Raw genomic sequence first — 14065 nt, forward strand, 5'->3', positions numbered from 1 at the left:
AAGTCCCAAAAAGTATATCAACTCACTAAGTAGTGACATCTTGGACTCACTTTGCATATTTGTAGCAAACTTCTTACTTAACCTATCATCATCACTCCTAAGGATTGTATCATCCACATATACTTCAATAATCGTCAGACTATCATGTTCATTCCTTACATAAAGGTTGTTATCTGCACTTCCCTTCTTGAATCCTTGTTGTTGCAAATACCTGTCAAGACAGACATACCATGCTCTGGGTGCCTGTTTGAGACCATACAACGCCTTCTTTAACCCGCAAACATAATCTTTCTTGTCAGTGAGTAAAAATCTCTTAGGTTGTTCTATAATACCTCTTCTTCTAATTCTCCATTTCAAAATGCTGATTTCGTGTCCATTTGATAAACTTTGATCTTTCTTGAACATGCATAAGCCAAGAACATCCTGATAGCTTTCATTCTAGCGACGAGAGAAAATGCTTCTTCAAAATCAATTCCTTCAACCTGTGCATATCCTTTGCAAACAGACCTTGCGTTGTTTTTGGTAACGTGTCCATCCTCATTTAACTTGTTCCTGAAAACCCATTTTGTCCTAATGATATTTTATCTTTTGGTCGTGGGACCAATTTCCAAGTGTCATTTTTCTCAATTTGATCCAATTCTTCATTCATGGCAGCGACCTTATGTTCATCTTGACTGGCTTCTTCAAAATTGTTTGGCTCAAATGTAGCTAAAAGTGCAAGATGGACTTGATTTTTTCTAGTTCCTATTCCTTCATTGAGATCCCCAATGATCTGATTTGATGGATGATTCTTTTGATACCATTCTTTGGGGGCCTTTGGGGGTGCTTCTTGTTCAACCTGTTGTTCGTCTCTTATCTCTTCCTGGTTGGTAGTTGTTTCCTTATTCAATTGTGCTTGCTCTAGAACTTCTTCTTTGACCTTTTCTGGTTCTGACTCGTGTATCTTTGATTTTCTTGAAGAGGAGCTTTCCTCATTAACCTTTGAGCCATAATCTTCATTAAATGTTACATTGATGCTTTCAACTATTCGTTTAAGTCTCTGATTGTAACATTTATAAGCTTTTCTTTTGCGTGAATAACCAACAAAAATACCTTTGTCTACTTGAGAATCAAACTTTCCTATTTTATGATCTTCTCTTTTAATATAGAATTTACTTCCAAATACACTAAAATATTTGACATTTGTTGGTCTTTCTTTCCAAAGTTCGTATGGAGTAATATCACAATTGTTTCTACGCAAACTTCTGTGCAAAATAAATACAACTCTATCAATTTCTTGAACCCAAAATTTGTCATCTAATATTGAATCATTTAGCATTGTTCTGGCCATTTCTATCCTTCCTTTCAACAACTCCATTTTGTTGCGGTGTTCTGGCTGTTGAGAATTGCCTTTTTATTCCATTTTCTTCACAGAAATGCTAAAATGTTTTGGAGGTAAATTCGCTGCTATTATTAGATCTCAAACATTTAATCTTTAAATTAGTTTCATTCTCAACCATTTCCTTGTAGATCTTGAAACATTCAAATGCCTCAAATTTTTCCTTCAAGAAACTAACAACGGTCATCCTGGTATAATCATCTATCATTAGCATAAAATATAATTCACCATTCAATCCTTTAGTCCTCATTGGTCCACATAGATTAGTATGTATTAATTCCAATGGTTGTGATGTGAAGTGTTCTTTTGTCTTGAATTCAACTTTTGTCTACTTGCCATGCCGACAGTGTTCACATATAGTGTTGGTTGGTTTTGAAATCAATGGCATTTCTCTCACAACTTCCTTTTTGCTAATTCTAACAAGGTTGTCAAAGTTTATATGTCCCATTTGTCTATGCCATAGCCAACTCTCATCTTCTTTTGCCAAGAAACATCCTTTAACGACCTCATCCAAGGTGTATATGTCATTTGGAGCTCTACTTGCAGTAGCCACAAGTTGACCAAATTTTTCTTTCTTATTTCACATTTCTTTGAGTCAAATAACATTGTGTGTCCTTGATCACACATTTGACCTACACTTAGCAAACTGTGATTCATATTTTCAACAAGAAGCACATCTTTTGCTATAACATCCTTGCTTCCAAGCTTGATAGTACTTGTTCCTATGACATTTGAAGATCCATCATTTCCAAAGGATACTGTTCCATCTTTTCCTTCCTTTAAAGATATAAATTTATTCCTATCTCCAATCATATGTGTAGAACAACCACTATCGACATACCAAACATTCTTTTTACTTTGAGCCTTTAATGCAAGAGCACACCTTTCAGTTTTCTTCTTCCAAACTTGTTCATTCTGATTTTGTTGTGATTCCCTTAAGGGGAGCATAAACTTGCAATCCTTAGTCAAATGTCCAAAGTTGTTGCATTTATAACATTCTACTTCATTTCTTAACCAGTCAAATATGTTATAATTTTGCCTAAAGTTTGCTTGTGGATTTTTGGAATAGATATTCCTAAAAGATCTTCCAAAGTTGCTTTCATAAGTATGAAAATCTATAGCTTTATGCCCAAAATTTCTACATGAATAACAAAACCATAAAAAGTGAGTTGATACATGGGAGGAAACCTTCTTCACGGAATCGTTTTCCAAGAGCCTTCTTGTCTATCTTGAACCTTTGTTTTGGCTGGGAAACATCCTTGCTTGGTAGATCCTTCAGCATAGGTTTTCTGTGCATTTTCCCTTTCGGAGTTTGAACCCTTTTCAAGGATTTCTTTGTAGCCTAGACCAGTCTTGTCATTGTATGACCTTTGGTTGTTGATGAGCTCATCCAAAGTTTTAGAATTGTTAGCAAAATTTTGTAGAACATTTCCCTTTTTTACTTCCTTTCGAAGAGATACTATTTGGGCTTCTAGTTCTTCCCTTGCCTCATTGCTTTCTTTTAACTCATCTCTGAGTGATTCTTCAATTTTGTTGGCTTCTTCTAACTTTACTATGAGGTTGATGATTTCTTCTTCATTCCTTTTATTGAGATTTTTTACCTCCTTCAATTTGGTTTCTAGAGAATTAACATTTTTCCTTTATGCTTTGAGTTCTTTTATAATTCTGACAACTTCATTTTGAAATTCGATTTTAGTCATTTCTTCTTCTTCATCTTCTTCTTTGTCAGATGCTTCCATCTTGTTATGCTTAGCCATAAATAATACTCTTTCTTTGTTTTCTTCATCACTGTCACTTTCTTCTTCAGATGAGGAACTATCTTCCTTAGAGAGGAAGTTTTTCTTAAACCCTTTCTTCTTACTTTGGTTGTTGAAATTTCTTTGACCTTTCTTTCCTTTTGTAAATGTTTTATTCTTATGAGGGCACTTAGCAACAAAATGACCTATCTCACCACAATCAAAACATACTAATGAAAGTTTGCCTTTATACTTAGCTGTTCCTCTTTTCATCTTCCTTGTAATGTATGCAAATCTTCATCTGAAAGTCCTCCTTATTCTTCTCCCTCTTTGCAACAACTAGATCTAGGTTTGGATACTTGTTTGCTCTTCCCGATTTTCTTGGATGCTGTGAATGCAATTTCTATATTAGATGAGCCATCTTCTTCTTCAATCCTCATTTCATAAGTTGTAAGTATCCCATGTAGTTCGTCCATACTCAAGTTGCTTAAATCTGATCTATCTTCTAATACCAAAACCTTAGGATTAAATCTTGATGGAAGAGTTCTGAGGACTTTCCGAACAATGACCTTCTTATCAACTGGTTCTCCTAATCCTTCCAAGGCATTTGTTATTTCATCTACACATTGAAAGTAAGTTGTGATGTTCTCATCTTCTTTCATCCTTAGTTGTTCAAATTGAGCTCTGTAAATTTGAAGTTTTGCTTCCTTGACCTTCGAGTCTCCTGCATATATATTCTGAAGCTTGTCCCATACCTCCTTAGCTGTTTTACAACCCAATACCTTAACATAGACAGATTGAGTGAGTCCACTTATAATAAGATCCTTTGCTTTAGCATCATTTACAATATTTTTCTTACCTTGTTCATCTTTTGTTGCTTTGTAGCCCTGCTCGACAATTTCCCAAACTTCATATCCTTGCGCAAGTAAATGAACTTGCATCCTTCCGCTCCAAAGTGCATAGTTATCTCCATTAAATAGAGGAACTCTATTCTTGGTGTACTCCATGATCTCCTTCCAGTTGTTAAACTTCTACTGAAGGAACCAAGCTCTGATACCAATTGTTGGAAATACTGAGGGGGCTGGATTAGTATTTTTTAGCAACAAACACTTTATTAATTTTTCAGAGCATTAGTTAATCTTCAGTTGTTATTATTATTGTTCGGTAAGAGAAGTAAACAACAATGCAAAAATAGAGACTGTAGGCACAAAATTTTTAGGTGGAAAACCCCCTCTCGGTCAAAAATCACTGAACGCTTTTCTAATAAGTTCTTTAATCTTCAGCCCAAACTGAAAAGAAAGCTACGAATTTGTAGAACTCTAGAAAAGCATTCTTCTCTAGCTCCCACTGGAAGGACATCCCAACGCCTTGGTTTTATCAGCAGCCAGCTGAGTGGATGCCCCAATGCCCTAGCGAGCCCCAACTCGCCCTAGCACCACCCTACCAGCCTATAAAGACAATAGAATAAAATAAAAATGCGGACTTCCGTACCAGGGACAATGATCCACGCTACAATGATATTTCAATGATTTTCTTTCACCGAAAAATACACTTGGACCTAAACCCTTGTCCCAACAAAATAAGAACCCTTGTCGCAACAACAACCAAAGTCCTTTTCCTAAAAAAAATTTGCCTTCTTCAACTCGAGGCAATGACATAGACTCTTTACAAATGTGGGCTCCCTTACAAGGGACAATGTCCTATTTACAATGATGTATAATGTTTGACAATTGACACAGAATCTTGGACAAACTCCTTACAAGACGAGATATTGATGTGGATATTGCTGAAATGCTTCTGCTCTTTGTCACTTGCTTTCTTGTCCTTTCACTGCTTCATTACTTGATCTCTTCTTCAATTTTCACTGTTTTGTTGCTTGTGGCTAGCTTCCTTACTTGATGTCATTGGTAGATCTTATCTTCATGTCACTGTTCTTTGCATCAATTGAGGGTGCTTGAACTATGTTGAATCTGTAATTGAAGCAAGCCCAAACGAAACCCAATACCCAAAGACAAATAAACACAACAACCCTTTAACAAAACTTACCTCTGCCTGCAAATAGAGTTAGTACAATAATAATAAACGTACTAAAAATTTATGTCAGCAGAAACAGATATGCAACAAAAGAAATATAACAATACTTACCTGTCTCTTTTCTTGATGGCACCGAAATCTTAATGATACTCAGACTTCACTCTTCCTGGGTGATCCTAAAACTTTTGCTAGACACTAGACAGACCTACACTTGACACCTTTGATGACACTATACCGACATGAGCTAGATATTATACGGTTCTAAAATTGGCTCTTAAAAGCCTACAAATTGTGCCCTAAAAACTTCTGCAAGCCTTACTACTTACCCTGATGATATGCCTTATCCACAAATCTGAAACGAGCCTTAACCAGTTCTGAACACAAGGTATATATACAGATCCGAAACTTAAATGAAATAAGCCTAAGATATTGAATTCTTACCTTAATGCTGTGGTCAATTTGAGACTTGAAAGGTGCTATAGGACTGAACCACTGAAGCTGGACTTGCTTTTACAAACAGGCCTAAACACTAGCCCTAACCAGACATGGTACTAGCCTAAACTAGACTTAAAAAAAATCAGACTTAAACTAACCTAAGTATAGGCCTAAACCAAGAAGAGATCAACCCTTTTTGTTCTTTTATACCTCAGGTCCGAGACATAAAAAGGTGACTTTACATGCTCTATCTAAATACAAAGTAAGAAGGACCTAGACCGTGACTTAAAAGGGAATATACAAAAAGAAAATTACAGACTCACTCTTGCTTATCCTTCTTGCTGTTCTTCGTTCTTCTTATGTAAGGCAACCTTCAGTCCCAAGCAAAGATTTATCAACATATGCTTTAGAATTTGATCCTTTTTGAACTCGAATCCTATAGTTGAAGACTTCAGAAATAGCCTCTTCTGATTTTCGTTTAAGCTAGATCATAGTACAAACTTGACCTTTTATTCTAATCAAGAAATGCAACAAAAATAGAATAGATTGCTAAAGTATGACGTGTCCCTTGTGCTTGATGTTTTGGTTTCTTCCTGCAATAAGGTAGAATGAACCCAAAACTTGTTCAAAATTAACCCTCTCGTTTGATCTTACATGTTACCATAGGGCCGAAGATATTTCTCAGATAGATTATTCAAAAGATTATTGTTAAATACATAATACATATTATTGAGGAGGATAATAGATCTTTATTTATAGACATGAATTTGAGCTATGAGGGGTTTCGAAGGCTGAACATTGAAGGTTAGGAGGACTTTATGTGGTAGATGCTAGTTAGGAATTAAGGAGTTATAACATTAAAAAAAATTTGCAATAAATTTATTTATTGCAATTATGCTAAGGGAGGGCGTGAGCTACATAGGGAGAGATATTGGTCTTTAAGATAGGAGGGATGCTTCTTATTTAATATGTTTCCTAAAATGATGCTTTTTATTTAATATTTGCGTTAAGGATCTTGCCTAGAAATATTTTTAATTTCACTATAATTTGAAGTCAATGATTGGCTTAGGGCATATGGTCCTACTCGAGTGTGAAGTCAAAGATTGGTTTACTACATTTGGATGTTGAATTTATTCAACTTATATTTGGTGAGATTATGGTGAGAATCGTTGTCATATATTGACAACTGTAGGTGAATAAGGTGTCATGTTCTACCTCTTGGGGTTTTAGCCCACAAAACTGGGTCTTCAACTTCAACCTCAATTTTTCCTCAAACCAAGATGAACCATGAGGCGTACCATATATCAACGGAAACATCTTGTCAACGAGAATCTATCTAGAAAAATCTTGACACAAGATTCCATGAATTGCCATGTCAAATTTGCCATGGAAGATTGGGGTAGCTTCGGGTGCTACTTGGGTTAACATCAATGACAACCACCTATCAACAATTTATATTGTTTACGACAAAATAACGAAATATTCACATTGCATTTGCTTCACAAAATAAATACCGTGGAAGCAAAAAATAAGAATTGAGAAAGATGCTATCACACCTGCAAAATTGATACCATTATTTTGGACAAAAGTTCCCAGAGAAATCGAATGTGGGAAAACCAATGCAACAATATTTGGATTTATTTATTACGCAACAACAAAAACATGAGTACAATAATTTGGATGCTCTTATCTTCACTTGGGAAGAAAGAATGGAGGATTGGGTAAGCATCTGACATCCGATGATCTTTGAAGATGTATTAGGGCATCCAAGATAAGAGTAGTCGTTGAGGACCAATATTCTTTGAGGACTGGGAATCCAATATAAGAATAGTCTTGGTTGAACACACCTTGAGAACCCGGGTAGGGTATGTTCCAAGAGAGACAATGATGAGATTGTCTGTACATTATTGGTCTCACCAACATTGTGCTCAAATCTCGTGGAGAGATAGAGTTGGTAGTCAAGGCCTTGCTATATGACAATGCTGGTTCATATGATGCTATACAGATGGGTTACCAATCCAACTCTTCTTATGAGAAATTCTTCAGATTGAGAATGACCAAGCACCAATATGAATACCTCCCTAGTTAAGAGGGAGTGTTGAAAAGTAATTAGAGTCGGTCTTCATAATGACGTGTGATTGTGATTTTATGTAATTGATAAAAAAAAGAAAAATACAATTATTATTGTAATACTTGTCTCATGGGTTTCATGAGCAATGAATTTTATTTTTAGTATGACTCCCATTGTGAGTCCTTAGAATTGGTCAGAAAGTCAAATTTAGTCAATGTCATGTATGAAGGACGCTCTTGGCAACACATTTGTATGAGTCATTAAATAAGTATAAAAGCCCTCCAAGACAAGCACAAGACCACTCCCACAAGTCGGCTTCAATATTGAATTAATTAACTCCTTTAAAGAGACATGTCGGCCCAACCTTTTCATGTCGGCTAATTACAGAGGAAAACCACTATAAATAGGCAACTCTGCCTAAGTTCAGAGCATAGAATTCTAGAGATAATTCGGTCTAGTTCAGAAGTGAACAAGAAGTGCGAAGATCAGCAAAAGGGTCTATAAAACAATCCTAATAACCAACGAGTTGAAGCAAAAGGGAGAGCGAGATTTGTGGTAATATTTGGATCTGTTTTAGGGCCTGTTCTGAGACACGTGCGAAGAAAAAGGAATATTGTTGTTGCAGTAAGAACCAATCCACTTAGGCAGACGAGTTGGAAGAAGGTCGAGTCTAGAAGGGAGGCCGAGGCAAGAGTTGGAAGAAGGTCAAGTCTAGAAGGGAGGCCGAAGGTTTGAAGCAGAAGGAGATCGAAGTGGATGAGGAACTGAGAAAAGGAAAGAAGCAGAAGGTTGACTAAGGATCCTATTAAGGGAGCTTGTATCTTGGTGTTGGAGTGGCAAGTAGGTAAAGGGTCTTGGTCTTGGTTTTCATCAATTGGAATCTCTATAAGAAGAATAATTTGTTTGGGTTTTCCTCTCAAAGAGTGAGAGGTTTTGGCCCTGGCTGATAGCCTATATTTTGTGTCTCTTGTCTCTTTATGGTTTATGCATTGGTAGCTGTTTGATGAAGAAGAACACTAATAACCTAAGTAAAAGAAGATCCTAATCTAAAGAAGTAAAAAGCACTCACAAGCAGTTACTAATAGAAGAGAAATCACATAATTGCTATGCCCTAGATTTCTCAACATGGTATCAGAGCTAAGGTGACTAAGTTAAGGAAGGGCATCTTATCAAGGGACACTCAAGGATCAAATCTCAAGGAAGGCATCAAAGTGAAGAAGTCAAAGGAAGCATCATAACCCTAGATCAAAGAAGTCTACAAAGAAGTATTGGGATCATCATCAAGAGGGAGAAGGCCAAAAACCCTACATCTACTCAAGTTAAAGTGTTTTTAAGACTATTCATCCAAAGGAAGCTAGATCAAAAGGCGCTGCCATCTTACTCTCTGTGGGATCAAGGATCATTGTTGAAGAAAACTACCTTCATCAAGGATAAGTTTTCTATCCTCTATATCATCTTCAACATCAAGGGAGCAACAAGAAGAAGGAGCATCCTATCAAGTAAGTATATCTATGTCCACATCTGAATCTGTCAAAATGTCTTTTTGCAAGGAAAACAACAAATTGGTTGGGGCTTCAAACTATCTTGCATGGAAGAAAAGGACAACCCTGAATCTCATTGAATGAGGTTGTGAAACATGTCAAAGGTTTTATCACTAAACCAAGAAAGGAAGATTCTCAAACTCTTGCCAAATATATGAAAGGGGAAGTTAGGGCTCAAAGGATTCTCATAAAATCCATCAAGGACCCTCTCATCCCATATGTATCTAAACTCTAAACTTCAAAAGAAATCTACAACAAAACGGTAGAGTTGTATTCTGTAAGTGATGTTGGAGAAGTCATCTCATTAAGGCAAGAAATCTACAATCTGAAAATGTAAAGGGAAGATGAAATAGCCTCATACTTTATGAGGATATCTGAGATTCGGGATCAACTACAAGATCTGGGAGAAATCGTGTCTGATAATGAAATGAATACAGTTGTATTAAATGCACTACCAAAGAAGTGGGTTAACTTTACTTCAAGTATTTATGGGAAGAAAGAAGCTACTCCATTACATGATCTATGGTCACTACGCAAGATTGAAGAATCTAGACTAAAGGCCAAATCTGAAGCTTCTAAAGTTTACTATTGATTGAGATTTCTAAAGAAGCTTCTAAGGTGGTTTTAACCGTTTACTATTGATTGAGATCTTGAATTCCTACTCTGGAGGTCTTATCTTTTATCCCTAGAGCTTATCCTCCCTCATATGGGGATTAAAGTCCTAGATTGGTAAAGCCCAAACTACTCTATTTACCCTATAAATCCACTGCTTCCCATAGAGTCTGGGTTGACTTTTGGAGACTCTTAGCCATGCCCGGATGTTGCTGCTTTTTACTTAAAGATTCATTACGATCCTTGAGTTGTGATTGAAGGCTTGCTTTGTGGCTAAGGACAAGTTTTGTGGGAGACTTCTACATTGTCAAGATCTGTAAAGGGGTTGTAATCTTCTCCTACATTTAATTAATACAAAATGTTTTGTTTTCCTAACTTATGTCTATATGACACATATGTATTTCAATACCTTCTTGACTCATTGCTTAGAGGCATTGGTCTATGCTACGTGTATCTTGTACTTCTCATGCTTTTTATAGTTGTTTTGCAAGTTCCATTTATGGCAATTGGAGTTGGAGTTAAAGTTCACAAGCAAGGAGAAGAGGAGAACATGTGTTGGATTCAAGGTAAGTCTTTCCTCCATATTCTAATCTCTTCAAGGAAAGCACAAGTCTTTCGTTTTTGTTGTTTCTAGATCAAGCCACTAGGTCAAGGGAGTTCACATTTGTTTGTAGGAGAAAAATTTCCATCAAACAACTTGGCGACCATACTAGGGAACGAGATGTTCCTGTAGTGGTTTCCTTTGCCTATTCATTTTAGACCTTTCAATCCAACTTAAATTGAATTGTTTACATGGTAATTATTCTTGGGAAAACATCCTTTCGGGCTTGGTAGGGTTTTTTGTTTCGCTTTTTGAACAAAATTATCCCTAATGCACTTTCTGGTCTGAGACAGAGCGACCTAGTGCACCTGTCTCTTCTGTAAGTGTGATTCATTGCACTGGTTCTTGTGTCCAAATTGCGATGGTTCTTGTAGGTTGCAAAAATTGCATTTTTATGACTTGCTTTGAATTCCGATTTGATTTACTGAGTTTTCTCGAGTCTTTGAACCAGTCATTGTCTCTGTAAAAGCCATCAATGTGTTTACGTTTTGGTTTGATTTCCTTTTGATGAGAGTTTGTTTATTTTTTTTCTTCTTGTCAACTAGGGTTTGTGAACACTTGGCCTGATTGTTGATTAGATAAAAATGATTTTCATATTAAAGTTACATTTAATGTAAGGTCTTTTGGTCAATGATCTAGCTTCATTTTCATTTTCATTGCATTTGAAAATCGAAGAGAAAAGAAAAGAAAAATCTCCATTTTTTGCATTGTATATAGTGGTTTTCGAATTGCGTTTGAATAGTACATTGAAAGGTCTTCTTAGGAAGATCTTGTTTGGTGTATGTATGTTTTATTGTTGCATCATTATTTGCTTCTTCCTTCCTGTAGATAGATCTTCATTGGAATGAAAGAGTTCTTTTCATCATGTTAGTTGCATCATAGGAAGTTCAGGTGAATTCGTGCCTCGAGCCTTGAAATCGAAAATTAATAGAATATCAACTTTAAAATTTATTCACTTAACCTAAGGAGTGTTTGGAACATTAACGACACACATAGAGGTCTAGGCTAGAATATGTGTTCCGACGTCATTAAATGTAGGAGCTATCGTTATTTGTCTGCATTACATTCTGGGGGTAGTCGATATTCTATGTTTGTAAGCATATTGGATTGTTCTCCACGTAGCTTCGGGTATATCGGATGGTGCTCCCTGTATGAAAAGTATATCGTAATACTTCCTATCGTATAGGACACATTATACAACACTACCATGGACTATGGTTCCACGTACCTCCGGGTATATTTTGGAAGTCCCCATTAGGTTGCTCTCTTGCCATAGGTAACCGAATCGACCGCCTTGCTGATTGTGATACACCGAACATAGCATTCAGGGAGATTGGCTGCATGTACTGGAAATGGTATATTGCAGTTCACAGTAACTTGGTAAACCCTTTTGCCTAGTTACCCCTTTTTGTTTTATTTGTGTTGTTAATTTCTAAAATTGATTAATCCATTGTGGAAGAACACCCTTAATAACCCCATCGTTTGCGTAGAATGCAAAGATTGCCTCCTTTACCTCTAGAGGCAACACCTGGTTGTCGTAAGAATAAGAAAATGCAAACTGCCCAAACTGGACTTCGGAAGCTACCCCTTCTAGAACCACATATGAAATTAACCAACTAGAATCATCACTTCCCATAAGTACTGAACCCGAAATTACATCCTTACCAACTGGTGAGTCTGACGTAGTCGAAATTGAAGCCCTTGAAACATTAGAACATGAGGTCATTGAACCTAAATTTCTAGATTCATATACTTTACAACTTGAGGTTATACAACCTGAGGAACCTCAGATAACTGAACTGACTACTTCAAGGACTTCTTCTTCTCTTCCTCTACCTTTGTCTCAACCACAACCTATATATTTTGGTCTTGACGGAGAACAACTTCCACCTGATCTTTTGAGTATTGAGGAAATTACTGAAGAAGAGTCTCGACCTTCATCTCCCATCCATTTAAGAGGGACTCCTCTTTATCAAGCTCATCCTTTTCTTACCCCTCATACTCAAATACAAGCTCCTTCACCTCAGACTCCTCGTTTTAATTCACCTTTGAATTTCCCTCGGCAAACTCCTTTGAGAAGTTTAACCATGACTAAGTCAACGACGGTCTCTCAACCCATGTCTACTATCATGAGTGAGTCAACTGAAGTTGCAACAACTTCTATGTTTGTGACTTCACCAGAAACTCATTTATATGGTGGTCCATCAGTACCACCTAGCTACCAGTCATTGTCTGGAACCTTTTCTGGTGCGTCGACTAGTCCATGGACTTCTCCTTTATCATCTTCATCTGGAATACCATCTAGTCCCTCTTTGACGAGTACCTCACAATCTATTCCACCTATTGCGTCCCAACCTTCTGTGGAGTAGCGATATGGTCCATTTCTTAATGGAATGGGACACCTACAACATCCTACTTCGTCCTATACTAGGTTACCTCCTCTCGAGGGGGCAGTTCAATCCATATACTTCTTATCCCCCAACAGGGGGGGGGGACCTGTTGCGGGAATGTTCCCATCTGCTAATAAAATGCTACAAGTTGGTGCTCCATCCTATTCAAGTCCTCTTCCTATGGGTCTTCTGTTTCCATTAATGGCTTCTATTCCTTGGAATCCTACGTTGCTTGTTCAACCTGGTTTGGTTTTAAATCAAATCCTGACTTCTCACGCTGTCCTGGCTAAGCCCTAGGTTCCTACTTGCCAACTTGTTCAATCCGTATCTCAACTTGCCCCAGTTACACCTCAGGTGAGTCAACCTGTTCAGGCTATCTCTCAAATACAACCTACTTTAATTGTATATGGGATTTCTCAAATCCCACTTACCCAGCCTATTCAGGGTGCATTACAAACTCCACCACTTGGTCAGTCCATACCTCAGATGCAAGTAAACCAACCGGTGCATGGAAAACCAACTTGTGCATGGCATGACACAGGTACCAACTAGTCAACCCAATATTGGGATGATGCAAAATCCATCTAGGCAACCATTCCAAGGCATTCCACAAATTCCTGTTGGTCAAACTACTATACCACAAATGCCTTATCAAGGCCAATAGATCCAAACCCAACTATTCCAACCTTACTAAGGTTTTCATGGAACTGGACAACCTGGTTATGGTTATCCTAGTTATCAAAATCCTCGTTATCTTGGAATGCAAATACCAGTTGCTCAATCCATTCCATGATATCCAGGATACCCTCCACCATCGATTAACCTTTATCGACAAGGCCAACCTCCACAGAAGGAATTTAATAGACAATTGCCATTTGTTGCAACACTTGAGTTACCAAACTTATCCCAACTAACGAATGATCCCATTTGTCATTCTCCTTGGTGGCCAACTATTCCTACCAAATTGCTGAGTGACATTCTGAAATTTAACAGAAATCCTGGAGAAGATCCGTCCACTCACATTATGACCTATCATTTATGGTGTTCATCCAACTCCTTGAATGATGATTCTATTCGTTTATGACTTTTCCATAGAACTCTTACTGGTACAATAACTAAGTGGTATGTTGAATTACCACGATCTTCATTCAACAACTTCAATGCCTTGGCAACCACATTTCTTACCCATTTCCAATTTCCCATCCGTTATGAAATTGGAACTGAGCTTTTGACCTCCTTGAAACAGTGTGACTCCACCCACATATCA

General features: G+C 37.2%; 1 protein-coding gene across 1 annotated transcript; it reads right to left on the reverse strand.

The window, feature by feature from the left end:
• Positions 1 to 541: 541 nt before the first annotated feature.
• LOC149189072 (uncharacterized) lies at positions 542 to 1330 on the reverse strand. The gene has a single exon (XM_089410115.1). The coding sequence runs from the start codon at positions 1328 to 1330 to the stop codon at positions 542 to 544; it is 789 nt and encodes a 262-aa protein (XP_089266241.1).
• Positions 1331 to 14065: the final 12735 nt, after the last annotated feature.

This window comes from Pinus tabuliformis, chromosome 3_1 (genome assembly GCF_031772625.1).
Source record: "Pinus tabuliformis cultivar Carrire ecotype Pingquan chromosome 3_1, CPIR1, whole genome shotgun sequence".
In the NCBI taxonomy this organism is placed as follows: Eukaryota; Viridiplantae; Streptophyta; class Pinopsida; order Pinales; family Pinaceae; genus Pinus; species Pinus tabuliformis.

Excerpts from the sequence above, each read along its gene's own strand:
- LOC149189072 (XM_089410115.1), bottom strand. The coding sequence starts at position 1,330 with ATGGCCAGAACAATGCTAAATGATTCAATATTAGATGACAAATTTTGG.